At 45.9% G+C, this 22,351-nt stretch overlaps 1 protein-coding gene across 2 annotated transcripts in view; it reads left to right on the top strand.

Annotated features, from left to right (window-relative positions):
- The window catches only part of FRG1 (FSHD region gene 1), a 178,568-nt gene extending 156,646 nt beyond the window's left edge, over positions 1–21,922 (top strand). For both annotated transcript variants that reach the window (XM_086962562.1, XM_086962563.1), the window contains exons 9-10: positions 4,963–5,073; positions 21,780–21,922. In XM_086962562.1, the coding sequence (XP_086818688.1) occupies positions 4,963–5,073; positions 21,780–21,816 (148 nt within the window). In that variant the 3' untranslated portion in view covers positions 21,817–21,922. The remainder of the gene's footprint in view (positions 1–4,962; positions 5,074–21,779) is intronic.
- Positions 21,923–22,351: the final 429 nt, after the last annotated feature.

The raw sequence follows: 22,351 nt of genomic DNA, 5'->3' as shown, positions 1-22,351 counted from the left end.
AACTCCAACGCTCACTAACTCGATACAATGTATTTATGTCAACCCTAGATTTAAAAATAAATATAAAAAAAACATTTATCTTGACTTCAGGTCGGAAGTTAAGAAAAGGGAGTGACATCTTTATAAACAACTCTAGGGTGGACCATACTCCCAATTATCCCTACTTAGGAGTTGTAATAGATGAAAAGGGAACCTGGAGAAGAGCTATAGAGACTAGAAAATTGTTGTTTTTAAAAGCCACAATGGCCTTAGTATCTTTTTCCCAGAGATAAGGAAAATGACCCCCGGAAGAGATGTTACGTATTTACCAGGCTAAATGTGTCAGTACAGCTATTTACGGGGCGGGGGTGTGGATTACATACAGGCAGAATCCATACAAAAAGTGGAAAATAGCTTCCTAAGATTTTTACTTGCAGTCCCACAAAGCACGTCCACATTCAGCTGCCATTTGGAATTAGGAGTGTTTTATATTTCCGATATTATAAAGATCCAGCCAATTCTTGTATGGCACCGTCTTTGGACGTCAAATAACTTAGCGCTCACTCAATCGGTTGTAACAGACTGTCTTAGACTTGAAAACGCCAAAAAGATTCAGTGGCTGCAATATGTTAGGAAGTTTTTATACTGAGAAATATTACCATCACCCCCTTGAAATGGCACAGATTCCCAGGAAGTTGCTAAAAAATCAATGTTTAATGCAACTAGCAGGCCTTCATCTGCAGGATGAAGTAAATAAAACTTCTGTCCCACACTCCTTGTTAATCTTGACGATTCAGCCATACTTAACTTGGAAATTGTCCAGTTATGATAGATTTTTACTGACTCGATTCAGACTTAACCTCTTCCATCGACTCGTTACCTTTCCAGCGGTTAATGACTGCTCTAAGCTGTTGTGTCCTTGTCCTGGTGATGGAATATCTCCTCATTCGCTTTTACACGTAACCCTTTTTTGTAAATTTTACATTGAACCCAGAAAGCGATGGCTCGTACCAATTCTAAAAAGTCAGGGCCTACGCCAATGTCGACCCGCTTTTATGGTCCTATAATTTTTGGAATTTGATCTTTAAGCTGTACAAAAGCCAGGTTCTTAAAATTTTGTATTCGACACAGAGCTAATTTGTAAATTAAGATCTGATGCACTTTAAATCTCTGTCGTACGTTTTTAATTGGAAAACCTTGAATGTTAATGTTATTATGTAAATAACTTACTGTGATTTTAACTGATAATCCATGTATCTCTTTGGAAAATGTATTTTTAAGATGTTTATACTTTTATGGTCTTCTTTTTCTAAATGAAACCGAATAAAGTAAACAATGAGTAACTTTGACTAGGGGTACTATGACAGGGCTGCATGTGTGTTAGTGAGACATGAGTCCTGATGTATGTACATGTGTGCGTAAGAATTGGATATATGTGTATAGGTGAATGAGAGCCTGCGTAATATGTTCTTGTGCCAAAGGACATACCTTTTGCCAAGTGTGGCACAGTTTATTTATTTTGAAAGTTTTATATAGCGCGGACAAGATCCTTGCAGATATCAGAGCGCTTTACAAAGTTTCATGTATAATACAATGGGAGAAATTTAAAGTGCAGGAAAATGTTCCTGCAAAATGTTTCATAATATGGGCATTCTTCTGTCCTTTTAATTTCTCCTATTAAAGAAATGACTGTATTTTTCAGTTATAAATATGACATTTGTGTCTACCAGCCACTGGGAGAAAGATGAGTTAACTTTGTTTTTATGAATTCTCAAATACTCCTCATTTAAATTTGTTCCCATGTTGCATTTGCAAACCGCAGGTATCTTGCACCCAGTGGCCTGTAGACACAGTGACATATTTATAATAGAAAAATACAGCTATTTGTTTAAATGGGAAGAATTTTAAGTGAAGAAACGTGCTTCATAAAACATTCAGACGTAAATGGTTTAATTGAAAGTGGAGAAAAACATTCAGACCAAATGTTTTATAAAAATATTTTTTTCACTCTAAATTTCTCCCATTTAAAAACACGTGACTGTATGTTTCAGCCATAAATACAAAAATAACAGTTGATGGACAGAATGCAAAACAATGTCATACATTCACCCCAGTGTATGAGAAATAACAACCTAGGCAATTATATCATCTTGTCTGTACAATGACGACTGGGAGAAGCAACACATTAACAACTAAGGTTCTGCTTTTTATTGACACAATTACATGTAAAATACATATTTCATTAAAAGTCTTGTATCTATATACAATATAGACCAAATCAAACAAATTTATTCAGACCATATCACAAAATTAAAAGAGGACAACAAGTGGCACAATAATAAATATGAATGTATTATTGTGCCACTTGTTGTCCTCTTTTAATTTTGTGATATTGTCTGAATAAATTTGTTTGATTTGGTCTATATTGTATATAGACACAAGTCTTTTGAAATATGTATTTTACATGTAATTGTGTCAATAAAAAGCAGAACCGTAGTTGTTAATGTGTTGCTTCTCCCAGTCGTCATTGTACAGACAAGATGATATAATTGCCTAGGTTGTTATTTCTCATACATATTTGTCCCTGGCCTAGGGATTGAATGGCTTTTTTAATTCAGGGAGCCCTTGTTACATACACTATACATTCACCCCAGTACAGAGATCGGGCCTAAATCCATCGTTTTTTTGCACTCCACACCACCCCAGTTCAGACATGGCCATATGCAAATCAGCCTTGACCCTGTGCCTCATGGGAACAGTCCAGCACAAACTGCCAAGCCATGTCTTTCCTGGACCCAAATCAAGCATCTTAGGACCGGTTTCTGGCTATCAGCCGTCTTCAGCCAGGATAGCTTGACTCCAGTGGTGTGGAGAGCATGGGACTCATGTCTGAGCATACCCATCCCACTCGGGGTGACAAATGCAAAAATAACAGTTGATGGACAGAATGCAGAACAATGTCATACATTCACCCCAGTACAGAGATCTGTGCCAAAATCCATCGTTTTTTTGCACTCCACACCACCCCAGTTCAGACATGGCCATATGCAAATCAGACTTGACGGTGTGCCTCATGGGAACAGTCCAGTCCGAACTGCCAAGCCATGTCCGGAATCAAGCATCCTAGGACCTGGCTGAAGACGGCTGGAATGCCAGAAACCGGTCCTAGGAAGCTTGTTTTCGGTCCAGGGAAGGCATGGCTTGGCAGTTCAGGCTGGACTGTTCCCATGAGGCACAGGGTCAGACTGATTTGCATATGGCCATGTCTGAACTGGGGTGGCAGAGTGGGCTAAAGAACGGTGATGGATTAAACCCAGATATGTTGACTGGGTGGGAGTGTTTGATTGGTTCAGATGCTCCGTCCTTCACCACCCCCTTTTGAACCGCTTTGTTCGCCATAAGTTGGCAGGGTATGCTCATACATGAGTCCTTTGCTCACTTTGCCACTGGATTCAAGCAAGCCTGGCTGAAGACGGCTGGAATGCCAGAAACCGGCCCTAGAAAGCTTGTTTTCGGTCCAGGGAAGGCATGGCTTGGCAGTTCGGGCTGGACTGTTCCCATGAGGCACAGAGTCAGACTGATTTGCATATGGCCATGTCTGAACTGGGGTGGCAGAGTGGGCTAAAGAACGGTGATGGATTAAACCCTGATCTGTGACTGGGTGTGAGTGTTTGATTGGTTCAGATGCTCCGTCCATCACCACCCCCTTTTGTACCGCTCAGTCATAAATACGGCACAGTGTCTACTAGCCACTGGGAGCAATATGCCTGCAGTTTGTAAATGCCACACTTTGAAAAGAAGAAAAGAGAAAAATAAAATGAGAAGTTAACTCATTTTAATTTTCTTCCATTTAAAAGTATTCAGAAACATTTTGTTCCAATGTTCCAAGATTGAGTTGGTGAGCACTTTTATTTCAGAGTAAAATTCCTTGGTGCTTCAGTTATTCGCCTCTGAGCCCCACTCTGGGTCATGAAGCTGACTGAGTCCTGCCTAATATCAGGCCCTGTTATGTTCAGCCTGATGATACTAGAGTAAATAAACATAGCCTTCCCTTCCCTTCTCTTGCCTTTAAAAGGAAACTGCGACCCTGTGCTTGTTTAAAAATTAACTTAGTGCTGCAAGCTACTCTGAAGCTGGCTGCGAGCTACTGATAGCTTGCGATCGTTGAGTTGGAGACACCTGGCTTAGATACCTTCTGCACACATTAACATTTGGTCTGAAATGGCTGCTAGATCGCTTATAGATGCACCAGTTGCACTTTGGTCTTTGGCCAATGTAGGTAAAATAGCTATTGCTTGCCCTAAATGCTTCCATCCACTTTGGGTAGTGGTGAATGGAAATTGCCTATTTTAATTACATGAAGCGTACTGTGAATTGCTCTAGTATGTCCATGTGTTGCATGAGTGCCTTCCAAAATCAAGAAAAAATAAATAACCTTGAGCAAAACGTAATTTGTGCAGGTATTACTGCATATAACTTGATGAGGGACAGAAGCAATACCCCTGATGTAATATATAAATACAATTTACTTTACTGATGTGGCGTGTGGCTGATTATTTTATTTCCTTTGGCTCTTGTTGTATTTCCAGAGCATATTGAACAGGTTGCACTGAATAAAAATCAGGTTTCTCCTATTGAGAAAAATTCAAGAAAGTAAAAAAAAAAAATCACATATATTGTTTACAGAATATTGTGCAGCTCGGCAAAACAACTGGGCAAGGCCTTCCTTATTATGGATGGATTTGACCATATGTTCAAACTTTGCTCAGCTGTTAAATGTGAACCAAGCAATACTAACTGTTTTACCCTTAGAACAACATCTTACCATTCGGGTGTTTTCCATCATTTACCAGATGTATAATGTCGATTAACACTGAGACACAGTCCACAGCTCTAGATTCTGCCGCTTGATACACTGACATTATTTTAATAATTGCACATCAATCAGTTTAGAAAGTTTAATTTGCTGCAATTACTTTTCAGAAAGAAGTTTCAGAGCTTTCAAGACCGCAAGCTTAAAGTGAGCAAAGAAGATAGCAAGGAACTTAAAAAAGCCAGGAAAGAAGGCAGTTTCCATGAAACATTGCTGGACAGGTAATGTGCTTTTAAAACTGAAATCTACCCAAATAAGTGTGGTGCTCATCAAGTAAAGGAAATGGGACGCAGTTTTGGTCCAGAAATAAACGTTGTATGTTACTCACCACATTTGTGCAGGCTCACAAAAAACTTCTCAAAAAGATGACTCTTTAGATATTCAGCATGCATTAATTCATAGGTTTTCATATGCTAGACCCTGGAATGTTGTCCAAACTTGAAATGCCAGCCTCGAGTTTCCAACTTGTTTTCCTACAATGTACAGTTCACAGAACGAATCCCTCTCCAGATGCAATGTATAATGAGCAGGGTGGAGATACTTGTTTCTGTGCCATCTGTCTTATTTAATGTACTAGTACAAAGGTTACTGGTCACTGCTTAGTTGGGATTCACTCCCTTGTCTGACAATTACATGAACTAATGGCACTCTTCTTCCCTTTAGTAGATTTATTCTATTGTGGACTGCATATCAGCTTGCGCTTATACATTTTTCACATTCTCTATAGGTCTGCACATTTCAAAGAATGCATAGAGCCATTTTCACTTGGAAACAAAATTGTGATTATTCTTTCTCTATGCTTCAATATGGAACCATTTGGAACCAAGAGCTTTGACTTGAGATGTAATCCTCAAGTTTTGAATGCTTGATAACATTGCAGTTTTGAGCACTGTCTGAAAATAATTGAATAAACTCACTTTCACTCTTTTTGGAGAGTAAAAAACGGTCTGAAACACACATTTTATCCACTGTCAAATATGAAAGCATTTTGGATTCAACAAACCCATTAGCATTGTTAGTTCATATGCTACATCCTGAGAGAGACCCGTTTCCACTTTGGTATCAAAGACATCTTACCTTAGAGCAAGAAGCTCAGTAATTATTTTACCATTGTAAGTCCTACCATCGAAGATTAAAGTATTCTTCTGCCGTATGCACACACAATTTCCGGGTCTACCTTTGAACTGTGCTCCTCAGTGTAACTTTGCATTACAGATCTTTGTGATTAGTATACTTGTTGGAATGTGTCTACCTTAATCTTCAAAACTAGGGGGCACATGTATCAAACAATTTTGCATTTGCAAACGGTGCGAATCGGTCATTTCGGCCATTTCCGAATGCAAAATAGCCTTTCAAGATGTATTTGAAGTCATAATTTTTGGTAAACGCAAAAAAAAGTGATTACCTACATTGCGACTACAAATAGGGAATCTGTAATCCCAAATTGCGATTCCCTTAGCACATGTGCCAAGCATTTTCTAAATGCAAACTGTGCATTTAGATGAATGCTATTACCATGTGCAAATTTTGAAAAGTGCACAAAAATGTATTTTTCAAAGTGCCAAGTGTGCTTTACATGTGCACATTTAAGTCTCTCCTGAGCCAGCGCATGCGTTGCTCTGGCGAGACAATTAGCTGGGTTTTCAAAGTGCTACCAAAGGCTTTTGCTGGCCTCAAGGGTGCGGTTACGTGCGCATGGACATCTGCCATCTGGCTTTCTGTAATGGCTCATTAAGCCTTACAGCATGTGAATCCCCCTCCCTTCTCCCACTCCCTTCTCGTCGGCTTCATTTTCCTTTCAGTGCTCTCTCAACGCTCCTCTGCCCCTCCCATGCCGCGTCTGAGTTAATTTGAAACCTATGTGCCTTCACTTTAGCAGCACCGGGCGCTCACGCCTGCACCACTTTCAAAGCCGGGCTTGATTGCAAATTATCTCGATTTATTCACTTTAGTGTGGTTCTGCTTTATTCATCTATTTGCACATTCTGCTAGAGCTTTACAGGCAGTGTTTCCCCATCTCACCACACACATGTCCATGCGTATTTCTCTCATCCCTCACCAGCCCCCAACGCGTATACTCTCTTGTTTATTCTCAATATTTCTGCTTTCACTAGATTTCTTAATTTTGTCTGCCTCTCTCTACAACCCCCTCCACCCAGACCCCTCACCCCGCCTCGTGGTCCTCTCTGCCATTCTTCTGTAGTCCCTCCCTATTTCACCATCCCCCTATCTCCTCATCCCCCCTCTTTAGGTCTGTCCCTTGTGTGTGTCTCTCTCTCTCTCTCTCCCTCTCCCTCTCCCTCTCCCTCTCCCTCTCCTTCCCCCTCTCCCCCTCTCTCCCTCTCTCTCTCTCTCTCCCTCTCTCTCTCTCTCTCCTTCCCTAGCTCTCTCTCCTTCCCTAGCTCTCCCTCTCTCTCTCCTTCCCTAGCTCTCTCTCAATTTGTCAGTGGTCCCTCCCTTGCTTGTCTCTCTCTCTCTCTCTCTCTCTCTCTCTCTCTCTCTCTCTCTCTCTCTCTCTCTCTCTCTCTCTCTCTCTCTCTCTCTCTCTCTCTCTCTCTCTCTCTCTCTCTCTCTCTCTCTCCTTCCCTAGCTCTCTCTCAATTTGTCAGTGGTCTCTCTCTCTCTCTCTCTCTTGTCCCCTCTCTCTCTCTCTTGTCCCCTCTCTCTCTCTTGTCCCCTCTCTCTCTCTTTCCCCTTTCTCTCTCTTTTCCCCTCTCTCTCTCTTTTCCCCTCCCTCTCTCTTTTCCCCTCCCTCTCTTTTCCCCTCCCTCTCTCTTTTCCCCTCCCTCTCTCTTTTCCCCTCCCTCTCTCATTCTTCCGAGGTCCCGCCCTTGTTCCTCTTTCTTTCCTTTTGTTTCTTGCTCTCTATCGCCGACTCTTTCCAGTTTTTCAATTGTTTCTTCTTGTCTCTCCTTCTACTCTTTGTTTCTGGGTCTTTCCTGACGCTCGTGTTTCTGCTCCCCTCGGTTCCACTCTGTGAGTGTGTGTGTCCCTCTCTCCCCCACACTCGTTCTTCGCTCCCCTTATTCCCATCTCTCATCCTCTGGCTTCTCCCCTCTACCCTTGCCCCTCTCCTGTCCCATTGCCTCCTCCCTCTCCCTTCTCTGAATCCACTTTCCCTCGCTCCCTTCCCCATCTTTCCTATTCTCATCTTCACTCCTAGTGTAAATCAATAAAAAGCGCATTATTGATATCATTTGAGGTTCCTCGTCCCACCGGTTTCTGCTTCTTAACACATTTCTCCTTCCTGCCCTGGTGGGTGCACTTTCAGGGGTCAGGGGTCTCGCCCTGCAGACCCCACCCCTGCCAGGAGGGGCATAAGGCGGTCAGTGGGGTGGGGGTATCTGTTGGGGGGTCCTGCCTCCCTCTACTCCAGTCCTGGTGAGGATGGAGACAGTTTCTACCAGACATACCCTCTCATTACTGACATCTTAGTTGTTCGTGTAGACTATTTAAACATTTTGAGGAAACTTATCTCCCGAACTCCAAGGGCTGGCGAACAATGGCCCACTGTGCGCACCGTACAATGTTAACCATTTACTCCCACGCAGGAGAGGATGTCCTGACAGTAACATGACCAGCTTGGCCGTCAGTGCACACAAGTACTGCCTGTGTGTGTGCGTGTGCGATCAGGCGTGCTCTGCCGTGCTGGCAGGCCCCAGAGAAGGCTTTGTGTCAGTCAGCCTGGCCACCTCCGGGTGCTGTCAGAACAGGAGACAGGCAGGGGGTCTGCGGATCACAAGCTCCCAGCATGACTCATCAGGCATCTCCTGCTGATACAAGCATGGTCAGTGACGGCTACCGCCCCTCTCCCTGTATGCCCACAACAACCCAGAACACAAGAAAACGGAACAGGATTTGTCTTTGGAAGGCGGGGGGTCACAAAACACCCCGGCCGTATTTATTAAGATACAAAATAATAAAAGATTGTTAAACAAAATATACAATTTTTATGCAAAAATATTCAGACACATTTAGATACATTTATATCGACAATTGTGATCGGCTAGCCTTAACAAGATTCTAATACAGCTTGTTTCCTAACCGAATCTAACATCCTCATCTGAAAATTTTTGCATGCTAACATTTATGTCAATATGGCAAGGTCGCTAACCGGTGTCAGGTCTTACAAGCTGCGCCCTTACGTAGGTGCGTTGATTACCCGGTCCACCCCTGCAGCCGAGCCCGTTAATTACTCGGTCCACCCTTGCAGCCGAGCCCGTTAATTACTCGGTTCACCCTTACAGCCGAGCCCGTTACTTACTCGGTACACCCCTGCAGCCGAGCCCGTTAATTACTCGGTCCACCCATGCAGCCGAGCCCGTTAATTACTCGGTCCACCCCGTGAACTTCATTTGACCAGTGAAGGAGGGCCCTAACTTGCGTTACCAGCTGCCCCTGAAGTTCTAGAGGGGCCAGTGACCCCTCCTCCCCCTGGGCGGACACCTCCAAAGGATGATGCCGCCCCTAAGACCTTAAAATAGCTGCTCACGTTATGACCTTACCGCCACAGGCCAGCATTGTTATCCGACGATCTGGCCTCCCCCCTTCCTACTCCTCAGAAAGGTCATGTCCCCTTCGCATAACCCTCTAGCCAAGCTAAAATGTTATCTGACCACAAAACATTCCCAGCCTCAGTCCAATGCACCCCGTCCCGGAGGTAGAAATGCTCTCCCCAAATTGACCCATGAGGAATCGTCTGCAACCGGAGGGCTCGAAACAATTTGTCCAACTGCGTGTTGACCCTCTTTACCGAGTGATTCAGCGCCTTCACCGAGTCCGCCCCCCCTCGCCACTGCCAACGTGGAATAAGTTGAGACCAGACTACCATGCAACCCAGACAAGTCCTAGACACCCACCCCGCAGTGGATATGATTTCATCTATCAGGATGCGTCTCCCCAGTTTGGTCACGGGGGGCGGGTTGCTGCGACAATAATTCCAGAAAGTAATCCCTGAACTGCCGAATACCCAGGCCTCCCCTCCCGAAGAATGAGATGGAGAACCCCTCCTCTTGCACCCTTCTCACCCTGTAACCTGAAAGAAATACAGTTTTTGCACGCCTAACATAAGAGTGGCCCACAACCCAAATCACCAACGTCCGATGATCTTCCTGATGCTTTTGTTGTGATGATGGTGTCTTCTGCCGACTAACGGCAAGTTCCTCTCCCGCGTGACAGGTTCGAGAAACTGCACAACCAAGAGATACAAGCGTGAGTCATCCAGCTCTGTCACAACATGCCAACACTTACATAGCGTTTGTAACACTCCGAGGACCACCTCCCAATCCTTTTAACCTTTTCGGCTGGGAGTCCACTTGCCACTGCTTCAGTTGCTGCCCCGATTCCAAAAGAATGGGAGCCAAATTCCGCGGGATCCAAGCCTGCCTTTGCAATAGTTAAGCCCAGGACCTTCCTAAACTGATACCTAGTTAAAGGAGTACCATCCACGTGACACAATAGTGCCCCTCCGGGCGTCCCGTCCCGCTGCCTTCTAAAAGTCCCTACATGTGAGACTGCAACAAGGGTTGGTCCGAGCACGGTGAAGCACTATTGTTTCCCCCTTTCCCTCCTGGTCGGTCTTCGATCTTTGAATCGTCACACAAATGGTGTCGGCATGGATCCCTACACCGGCCACTTGTAGGCCACCCTCTTTGTCCACCTTGGACGCAGCTACTAGCTCGCCTAATCTCAGGGCCCCATAAAACGCTAGCGTGAACGCCACCTTGAAAAGCAGCACCTCCCAAGGGGAACTACAGACATCAGGAAGAGCTAACAACAGGGCCGTAAGCCGGACCAGCCCAATGGGCTTTCTCGAATCTGTCGAGTGCCCCTGAATGCGACGCCAGCCCCTCAACACTTTGCGCACTACAAACGTGTTAGTAGGGTCCCTCACGCCCCTGGCCTGAGCAAAGAATGAAACAGCAGCTCTGTGTCTGTTTGCGGCTGCCACCGAGTGCCCTTCCCTGTGCATCAGCTCTAGGTATGCAACAAAACTGTCCTCACGTGCCCAGTTATTCTCCCAACCCTGCCCAAGGAAAGTACAGTAAGACAAGAACGCCCCTTCGTATGCTGTTCTGGTCTGTGGGGCTAGGCTAGATGCCACGAGGTACGGTAGTCTGGGGCACCAATCCGCCAGAGAGCAACCGGGAAAGGTGCTGGCGATGGGTCCGCTGCATGGAGCTGTTCCCTGAACACCTGCATTTTGAAGCGAGAAAGGTCATCAGCTGCATTATTGAAAATACATGGCACATGTTTGGCTCTGAAGGTCATGTTCCATTTCAAACATTGTAGCACAATCTCCTTCACTAAGCGCAGTATGAATGGGCACCGTGCCGCTTGCTGGTTAATGCATTCTACCACGCTCATGTTGTCCGACCAGAACACCACTGACCTATTGCTCAGGTCCGCCGGAAAGACCATCAATGCCACCCATATCGAGAACAATTCCAGGAAACCGATGTTGGTGGTTAATCCCCATGATCTCCACTCGTCGGGTCATTTCTGGGCGACCCACCTGGAGCCCAGGATGGCGCCAAAGCCCACGCTACCAGCAGCGTCGGTCCATAAACCCAACTCTGCCGATGACGCGGGGGGGGCGGCCACACTACTCTGCCATTGAAATCCTCCAGGAATGCTACCCATATCCGCATATCCTGGCGAACCTCTGCTGACGGTCTAGTGCGGTGATGCTTCTCCCTCAAACCTTTCATGGCCTGAGCAATCGACCGAGAGAAGGGGCGTGCCATTGGGATAACTCGCAATGCAAAGTTCAATTGGCCCACCGTCTCCTGTAGCTGCTGCAATGTAACTTTCTCCTTCTGAAGGCACTGGCGCAATGCCGCCCTGAACTTCGATACTTTGCTTGTGGGTTATCTAAAGCACCCCTCCAGAGAATCAATTTCGATGCCCAAGAACTCCAAACAAGTGGTCGGACCAACCGTATTCCCAGGCGCTAGCGGTACCCCGAAAGCCTTCATGAGCACGCAAAATTCCTGCAATGCCCAGGCACACTCTGAAGTCCCCGCCGCTCCCCAGAATAGGAAGTCGTCCAAATAATGCATAACCTGCTTGTGGCCCGTGGCCTGTCTTATGACCCATTCAAGAAAGGAACTGAAAGTCTCGAAGTACGCACAAGAGATCGAGCAACCCATCGGCATACATTTGTCCATATAAAACTTTCCTTCAAAAGCGAAACCAAGTAAGTGATGATCCAAAGGATGCACCGGCAACAAATGAAAGGCGGATTCAATATCAGATTTGGCCATGAGAGTGCCCCGCCCCAATCCCCGCAATAATTCAACTGCTGATCAAAGGAGGCATATTTCACACTGCAAATTGATTCGTCTATCGCATCATTCACGGACACCGTTCTTGGTGCCGACAAGTTGTGGATCAATCTAAAATCGCCCTTCTCTTTCTTGGGGACTACACCGAATGGTGAACAGACAAAATTCGGCACTGGGACTTCCCGTAATGGCCCCGCTATCCTGCCCAGGGACAGTTCTTTTCGAATCTTAGCCAGAACTACAGCAGGATTCTGTTGTACGGATAACTGGTTCCTGCAGTGCGCACCGTACTGCCAATGTGTCCCTCGGCCGGGATCCGGAAACCTTGGGAGAAACCTTCCTGCAATAACGCAGCTGCGCCGTGGTCTGGGTATCTGTTCAGCCATGGAATCATTGCCAGAACGTTAACCGGGGAGGGGTTAACCGGACTCCCTGCCCTATTCAGGTTTCTTTCCCCCTCTCTGATTCTGGTTACCATTTTTCCTGCATGTTGTCTCGGGGTGAGAGGTGTGACCACAGATTGCACATGCATGTCTGAATCTACAAGTGCCGGCTGGTCTAGTACAGGAGCGTTTGTTGAAATCCCAACACACACCTTTTCTTTCCCCGCCCCCCCCTACCTTTCCCTGTGAACTCATTCCCCGGTGCCGCCCGAAAGGGCTGCTGGGTCCTTGCAGGGAACACGTTGGCTACGGTCACCTGCTGAGTGGGGCCGTGCCCCCCCCCCCCGAACTGCTTATGCCAGGACAATGAGTCCACCTTGTCCCATGATAAGGACGAGTCAAACTCCTTCGACTTTCTGAAATTCACGTCATATTCTTTCCATGCGTCCCCGGCATATTGCTCGTTCCAACCCACAATCCTGCTCTGATAGCACGCCATTGCCGCCTGCACGTTTGGAGGGCGTTCAACAGTGATAGCTGTAAGAATGGAGAAGGCCCTGATCCAATTGCTCAGTGTTTCCTCCACCCTAAACTTCGCACACTGTACTCTCCATTCGCTAGGGTGCATCCATTCTTTTTGTATTTTGGCATTTTCCATTTCCCTATTGTCTAACAGCAAAGAGAATATATATATATGTACTTTCCCGCCCAAATCATCTCTTTCACCGCTCGGGAAACATGTTGCCCTAAATCCTCACTACGAGACGGAATCGTCCCGTCTCCTAAAAGTGGCAAGGCTACCTCCTTACCGTTACCGGCGCTGGGGCTGTTCCTGTATCGCTTCCGTTCGGTCGAGCGGCATCCAAACCTGCAGAAGAAGGAGAATCAGAGGCCGGAACCGCACTTCTAACTGTTCCCGCCCTAATCTTCTCCACCATTTTGCCGCCTCCGCGGCATGATCCAACGTTGAGGGCATCATACCCCCTTTCTGTAGCCACGGCAGTATCGCCGCTATCTGGGCCGTTAATTCAGGAGGGATCTGAGTGTCACAATCCGGTATTGCTGCCGGCACCACCGGTGCAGCCGGGGTCAAGGGTGCCGGCACTGGGGGCGATGGGAGCGTGCCATCAGGGGCAGATGGCGCCGGCCCGACAGGATTGTCCCCTGCTGGCAATGCGGGAGCGGGTTGCAAGGGGGCCGGGAATACCGGCTCCGGGGTAGCGGGCACCGCCACCGTTGTAGGAGCAGAAGCATTGTGCCTTGGCCGTTTAGCCTTACCCTTCTTCAGCGAGGAATCGGAATCCCCCTCCGGTAAAGGCGCGTCAATCTGCCGCTTAGGCATACCGTACAGGCCTTCGATCTCATCCATTCTTTTCATCATACGGGCCTCTAGGCCATCAACCGAACCCAATCTTTTGTCCATGGCATTCATATTACGCATCATGGCCTGAAACATCAACTCCATCTTTGACCCCCTAGCTTTAGCTCCTGGCATTCTTACTATTGCTCAAGTCGCTCACAGATCAGATTCGCCACCAATGCGCCCTGTACCTTTATGAGACGGAGGATGTGCAAGGGGCTATAAGCACCACGCAACAGCGACTGCAACACTGGCTACTCCGAATGTTAGGGGTGGCCAAACTGTAACGTAGACCCACCCGGCGGCCACACGAAGCGATGAAATGCAAGCCCCCCGCTTCCTCTTACTGTCGATGACTTGCGTGTCCTGCACTCTACAGATCCACCGTCCTCGATCTTTTTTCGGCAACCTCCGTTTGTCTACTTCGAACGTCGCGCTACCACACACTCCAGTCAGCAATCCTTGATCTGAAAAAAGAAAACAGAAAATTAGGAGGCCCCGAGCGCGGGGCACGACCAGTGTGGGGGAGCGTCAGGCGACAAGGGCCAACTGAGCGCTCCCCCCTTCTTTATTCCCAGGGACGCGGGGAGGGGGCGGGCCGCCCCCTCCCCTCAACCCTCGACGCCCGCCCTCTTGACCCGGAAGTCTGCATCAAGCCTCCGAGTCAGGGATTAGGCGTCGGCCAACCGGTGGTGTGGCACACACTTCCCGCGTAACCATTGGGTGCCGGGAGATCACGCCCCCACACCACCGGGAGGCAAGGGGAGAGGGGATCGCCGCACCGCCATTTGTGGGCTATTCAGAACACTGTAGATCACATCTGGATGCTGTTTTTCAGCCACCTAGACATCCGGTAGTGAGGTCGTTGAGCGCATTTGGCTTATTCTGCACTGACAAAGTAGTCGCAAGCATTGGCATAGCCAATAGGTCTCGCCTTTGGGACATTATACGTGTGTAGCCGTTGCAATAGTTAATGTTGACTCCACCAAGGATATTGTGCTGCATAACTAAATACTTATAAGGTCCCAAAAGAGAGACCTATTGGCTATGCCAATGCTTGTTTTGGGTGGGTGGGGGGTTCTTCAGGGGGCCTTAGGCTCTTGGGCACCTTTGGCTTTGCATTTCCTAGTTTGTGATTACCAAATGGTTAGTGACAAATTAGCTAATGCAAATCCATTCTAGGCCCATAGGAACGAATGGAGTAGTATTGCCTAATAGCGATTATCTATTTAGCGAATCGCTATTTGTTAATATTAAGGAATCGCTAAATCTTTGGCGATTCATTGCATACATAGCATTTTGTGATTACCAAATAGCGATTCTGTAAAAATCCTTATTTGGTAATCGCAAAATGCTTCTTTGATGCATGTGGCCCCAATTCCCGCCTGTCTGTACAGTTCATCTTGTTGTTACTTTTTATTTCTCTCTCGTTTTCAGCTATATTAAACAAACATTTAAGTTTGGCACTAGGGCCTAGTGTAGAGTTCAGACAACAGGGAACTCCATCACAAACGTGACGGCTATCTCGTCATCCGTATTGCAAGTGCCATTAAATACAATGCACTTGTAATACAGCAGATGATATATCAGTCATATTTGTGATGGAGTAATCAAGTCAAATAATGCTTTATTCGAGGTTCACTCATCAAAGCATGATGGAGTAATCATTCTGCCAAACTCTAAATCAGGTCTTTTAATTGTTTGCATTCTCTGCAGTGCGCGTCATTCCCACACCTTCGCTTTTCTAAAATCATGTTTGTAATTTCATGCTTAGACGTTTGCTGCCTTTTGTTATATAACTTAAAATACTAATTTAAATAGTTGCTTTGCAATCTATTTAGCATATTGTTTATCCATCTACTAACTTTTTTTCCCTCTGAAAGTATCTTGATTTCATAAGTCAAATACAAAGATTCAGAGTGTTCACATGATTTTCAGTGCAGGGTAAGTAAAAACTTGCACAATAGTTGAGCATATTCCAGTAATCCTACAAAGTTTACCTCCCATTGTGCCCTTATTTTCATCCAGTGTTGAACTTGACAAGGTCCTCCATCACGAAGATACTCACTACTTTGTCAGACACTTTTGGTTTGGCTGGAAGTGAAGATGTTTTCTTCACTTAAATCTAAAGATAATGTGCTTAAGCACATGTGTACAGCCTGTAGAAACCAGGTTTAAATTGCATCCTTATTGGCTTAATGCTTAATTTCCTATTTTTTTTATTTCTGCTAAATATGCTGTGTACAGATACATAAATCTGATAGAGACTACTAGCCACAGATTCCTTAACGTAGAATTATCCCCAGGCGTGAGACTAGATCTGGAAAAATGTTCTTTTCCACAGCATCCCTGCACGCCGGGTGGACGGTACCACGTGACTCCGCCCAGACGTCGTCCGTGGACGTGACATCAGCAAGGTCACATAAGCCCCACCCTGGCGCGCTGAGTCCGTTTTTTCTCTTTTCCACATGCAACGTGGATCCGGATCGTGTCCTGGCCTGTTTTCAGGCCTTCTTTTCACGCTTTGCATTGAGGAACAGTGTGCGAATGCCTTCGGGCTTCAAGATGTGTACTTCTTGTGCACATCAGATGTCGGCGACGGACCCTCGCCCTACCTGCATGTGGTGTTTGAGCGAGCACCATGACTCCATGGACTGCGTCGCTTGTCGGCATCACAAATCATAGTCCCTGCGGGAGCGCCGAATGAATTGCTCTCTGCCCGCTTGTCCAGGTCGGTGTCGTCCCAGCATCCGTCCTGTCATGGGGATGAGCCTTGCATTTACACTGTGTTAAGTTGGCATGAGATTATTAAAAGTTTAATTGACATTTTTCCTTTCTGCTGCCTTTGCACACCGCACACATTATTATAAACGTTTAGAGTTAGCAGAGTGTTTTGCTTCACACGAGAATAATGTTTTTCTATATTACCAGCCTTGCCTGGTAAGCTTTGTCTGAACAGTGAGTGCCGAGGCCTTCAAGGTTATTTCAACACCGTGATTGTTGTTCGGACTGATCAGCGCACGTTCTAGACATAACATATATGCAGCTGTGGCCACCTCTGATTTTGGCGCGTTTAATAATGCACTGCATAGGCATGATCACACACACTTGGAGAACATTTGTATGCAGAGAGCTGGTGCAGAAACTGATGTGATCCATTTCTGCTAGGACCAAAGTTATGGGGCCACCCTTGTAATCCCAAGAGACCTTCTGTAGATATAAAATAACCTACTAGCAAGGGAGGGTGAGATATGGGTGTATTCTAACCATTTCCATTTAGCATTGTAACATGCTTTCTCCCTTTTGTATTTTATGGAATAGTAACTATGCTGATAATCTTGTTGCTTATAATATTTCTGCTTGTATTAGCTAAAATACTGCGCATGAGAACACTGCATTAGAAATAAATATTTCAAACTTGCACGTGTATCTATTTACTCCCTGTTTTGGACTGGTATGAGAGTATAACGAAAGAGTGTTCATGTGTTCCACATTGCCTGAGGTATTTTAAGTTCCTTGTTCTGGGTTGTCTAATCATTGGTGTTATGGAAGAACCAATGAGACACTGATTGCTAGTCTGGTAGGGGAGATTGGTTACTAAGGTGAGTTTTGGCACACCCTAATTCACTGAGGTTCCAGGTCTCTATGCACAGTTCTGTGTAGGAGCGGAATCCCTGCTACAGTCCCCTACCTCAGAAGCCAGGAGCCGCCGATTCCGACTGCGGCATCGCCCTTTGCCATGGCCCCAAGGGCGGTGTTGGATGGTCAGGAGTTGGCCACGTTTATTCTCCGTGCGGCCTTAGATGTTTCTGATGCTCTCGGACGCGCTATGGCCAGCTCTGTGGCTCTCTGTCGCCATGCATGGCTGCGGGATGGTGTTTTTCCTGAAAATATTAGGGAGCGTCTGGTTGACCTGCCCTTTGATGGGGTTCTTTTGTTTAACACCCACGCAAACTCCGCCATTCAACGTCTCCTTGCGGGATTCCGTCCTCGTCTCCCTCTGTAAGCTTGGCTTGTTGATCCTCCGGGGATTGATGGGAGGTATTACCCCACCTTTTTCCTGGAATGTGGTGTTTTGATTAACCTGTCTGTGTGGTTTGCCGTGCCTTTGGGGTCCCTGGGTTGGCCCCTCTCTACTGTTGGCTGCTGGTACAGCCCCCCCTTGGTAATTGTGCATTTTTTGGCTGATTGATAAGCGGTCTGTGGTTCTAACCGCAGGTCCTTATGTTCTTGTCCTCTGATGCAGGATTTTTTCCCTAAGAGTGGTTCTCATGTTTTCTTTGGGTCGTTTCTTAGTGGGGTACTTGTAGCTATGGTGTATCTCTGTCCTACACTGGGAGGGACTGGACTCCCCATACGGGTTCCTCGCCTTTCCTGGCGGCGCTGTATACCGCTGTCATTTCAGTATCCGCTCCATCGCTGGACCAGCTTTGGCATGCCTTCTGCGGCGTTGTGCTGTGGTGATTCCGCCCTTTTTTGTCCGGCGTTTCGGCCTGGTCCTCTTTCTGGTGTTCCAGGTGGGATAGGATTTCCTGGTATTTTCCCGTGTTCTGGTTGATGGCTTTAGTCCATCCTACGTATTTCTCATCTCCTCTTTTCTTCTGGCTGGTCCCACTTCTTTTCTTGGGTCGGTTATGTCCGGAACGGTCTACCTTTTAGGGGTTGTTCTGGATTTCCCTGGCCTTTGCCTTCGGCTTGCGCTCGGCTTGGTCTGGGTGCTCAGCTTCACGGTACTTGCCAGTTGCCGGCTGTGCACGCCTGTTCTTCTGGTCAACGGCCAGGGACCTTGGCGTGGGCATTTGTGCTCCTGCCTCTTGTTCTGCTGGAGCCTTGCGAGACTACGTCTTTCTTTTCACGCCTGCCTTTCCTGACTGTGGAGTCGTTCTGTCTTGACTGACTCGAGGCTGTGGCCGGTTCAGCTGTCCCCTTCACTGTGTGTGTTTTCCTGTGGAGGGCCTTGCCTCCATTTCTACCTCTTCTCCTTGGAGTTTTGGGGTGATTCTTGTCTTCCTCGGTACTCCTCTGCCATTGTCTGTCCCTCTGGGGCTATCTGGCGGACTTCCCTGGTACATTGGCTGGGCTTGGGATGGCCTGGGATGACCTGGCCTCCCTTCGCCTCGTCCTTGCTTCCTTCTGCTTGGTGGGGGCTGGGCCGCCCTTCTTGTCCCCATTACACTTCCCCTGTTGGGGCCCTGTGTTTCTTCCTACTGGGAGGCTCTCCCGCAGGCCCTCCTCCCTTCTGGGTATGGATAGGGTATCTATTCTACATTAAGGAATCTGCAGCTAGTAGTCTCTATCAGATGTACGAGTTACTTACAACGATGTATCTGGTAGAGCCGATTCGAGCTGCAGATTCCTTCACGACCCGCCCTTCCTCACCGTTCTGCGAGGACCTTCAGCTTGGTCTTCTGCACTCGCCTGCCTCTGGGTGGTTTTGTCTTCTGCGAGTGCCCTCTTTCACTTCCTCCCTAGTGGGATGCTTTGTTCCGTTTGTTTGATCCACTCCTTCCTTTCTGGTGATTGGTTGGGGGGGTTCATGGGTACTTCTGCTTCCCTGCACCCTGGTCTTCCAGTGTGAGGCCTACTCATGCTCTTCTCCCTTTTTCATTCCTTGAAATTTCTGACTGCTCTGCAGTACTCTGAGTTGGGGCCTCTGCCCTTAGCTCTTTACAGGGGATGCGCCTCTCCTTGCTCGTGTTGTCTTGGGATAATTTGTTGTTACTATTCTTTTCTGGAGTTCTTGTCCTTCACTGTTTATAGACTGTGGTTCCAGGCCTCTTTGTCTGCTGTGACATTTTTTACATGCTTTTCTGCCTCCAGGGAGGATGTTGTATTTGCTTGAAGGGTTGCTTCGCTGTAGCTGTGCTCTGCACTTCCCTCCTATGATTTCGGTGCTACAGGTCCTGGCACTTCCCCGACTGGTGCTGTTCCTCACCATTCGCTTCTTCCCTTTCTGTTTATCAGATTTTTTCGCACACTGTTCCCATTTCCTCACAGTTTTTGTTTGTGATGGCTGCGCTTTGTGGCGCGGAAAAGTTCTCAGAAGAAAACTGACGTTGGCGCGCCGGGGTGAGGCTTATGTGACCTTGCTGACGTCACGTCTGCAGATGACGTCAGGGCGGAGTCACGTGGTACCCCCCCATGTCCCCCACGTGCAGGAATGCTGTGCAAAGAACATTTTCTCTGATACAGTCTCACGCCTGGGGATAATTCAACGTTAAGGAATCTGCGGCTAGAATCGTCTCTACCAGATACATCGTTACTGAAGGTAAGTAACTTTTACTTATCACTGAATCAATGGAAACATCAACACCACATGCCTATATTTGGTTATTGCCCACGTTGTGTTTCTGAACTTTACTTTGTGTTAGCAATAGGGCTAGTCCTTTTTAGTTTTTTCAGAACTGGGTTCATACTGTTTAAATACTATGAAAGGAAACTATGAGAACTTTAATTTGGTATGCTTGGAGGGTTCCCAATCACACCAGCTATTAGCATGTCAAATCTGCTCTTAAGACGATCTAGGAAAGGGTTGCATTGAACACAAATTGAGCTTCTTAACAACCCACAATCACAAAATGTTCCTTCTCAAACTTCTCTCCTTAAGTTTGATAGTGCAAAAAGGTCCATAGACATTTCGTTTGTGGAACTAATGGGAATTTTGAATGTTTTCCCACAACGTAGGCATGTGGCCTGGTGTTGAAGACTTTCCTGACGGTATGGAGACTTCTGGAGCATCATAGAAGGAGTTACTAAACAGTCTCTAAAAGTTGGGATTGGGTCTGATGCTTAGGCTGCTTTCAAGAGATGCAATCTTGATTGCTATGTTTTGGCAGTGTCCTTATTGGACCATATGACAGTTAAGTTTGATGCTACTACAGCACCGTGAAATAGTAGTATGTTACCAGGATATATCATCCTCTTTTACACCGCATAATAGTTTTTACCTTCAGGACAGTCTCCAGCTATAACATTTTAGCATGATGACCCACTAAGTGTTCACCAACTGTGCTCCCATTACTCGCCAGCCACATAGGGTGCCTATGTTCTTTCCCTCCATGATTTTTGATGAGGGTGAACCCGCAACATGTATCTAACTACCACCAGTTTACTTTAGAGTGTGCTTAGGTCAGTATGTTGCATGTCTCGAATACATTTATAATGAATTCCCATTGTTTAGTGTGGGACATTTAAAAAAAATAACTCCTGATACTTCCATTAGAATTGTATGTTATTTTAATCATTACATTAATTTTGTTTTAAAAGAGTTTGCTTAGAAAATGTAACTATTATATTTTCCTCACTACATATGCATCACATGCACAATTTGGAATTAGAGGGCGGCCTAATTGTGTCTGCCACTTTACCAAGGGTAAACCAGGAATCCCTCACCTAATCTAAATAATATTGTTTTACCTTTATGTGAACTTATCCACCACTCCTATCAAAACTCCAGTCCCTTTTTCATAGCTTAATAAACGTGTTCCCGACAAACCAACTGGGAGCAGATTTGACTTTTTTCATGGTGAGCTTTGTGAGCCCAACATGACAAGTTGCTGTGATTTATACTTACTGTTCTTATTATTCTTATTATGATACTTTCTCTATAAACACGCAGACGTGAAGTGTGTATTATGGGTGAGAAGCAGAGAAAAGAGAAGAAATGCACACATTTGTGATTCTTGACAAAAAGTAGGAATACATTCACATGTCTTGAAAATCTTAAATACATCTGATACAGACTTAGATATTAATGTGGACTCACAAGGAAATCAAGTCTTGCTCTGTATGTAATCTTAAACTTTAGTTGAAAGGTGCAGATTACGTTCTTGTTAAAATGAAGATTGCATGTAGTCTCAAATTTTTCTGATAATTATATTTGTTATTTTTTTCTACAGGCGAGCTAAACTGAAAGCAGATAGATATTGCAAATGAAAAGAGAAGATCTATCTTGTTATGAACTTTCGAACAGAAACTGTAAATAGTACGCATTAAACCATATACTTTTTTCTTTTAATAAATGTTTTTATTTCTGCCTGGATTCTTTGAGTGCGTCTTCCAGATGAGCAGCCTTTTCTGAGCTTTGAAGTGAAGAGCGAGAGAGCTACTTAAAATTACCCAGAAAAGTAAATATGCATATATGAACCATGCCATCTTTTTTTTTTATAGTGGTTGTGCCCGTCACAATCATTGTCTACCAGTCCCTTGGCCAACACAGAACCATCTATCCTGAGGAAAAAATTATACATATATATATCTTTTTGTTAGATTTACATCCCAGCAACTTGTATGTAACCATTCCTGTCCTGGAATGTTGGTTCTACTGAATAACACATGGGGTACTCTAACATAGTGCCTCAAAACACCTATCTTAGATGACTTTTTGGAAAATTGTACTCAAGCTTTAAGGTTAGGTTCACGGACACAAATTCCAACCTGGAAGTTACAACTGCAGACATGCTAGATCCAT

The sequence above is a fragment of the Lissotriton vulgaris genome, chromosome 3_1, assembly GCF_964263255.1.
Source record: "Lissotriton vulgaris chromosome 3_1, aLisVul1.2, whole genome shotgun sequence".
NCBI lineage: Eukaryota > Metazoa > Chordata > Amphibia > Caudata > Salamandridae > Lissotriton > Lissotriton vulgaris.
Note: the sequence above shows the minus strand (reverse complement) of the source record. Positions and strands in the feature narration are given on the sequence as shown.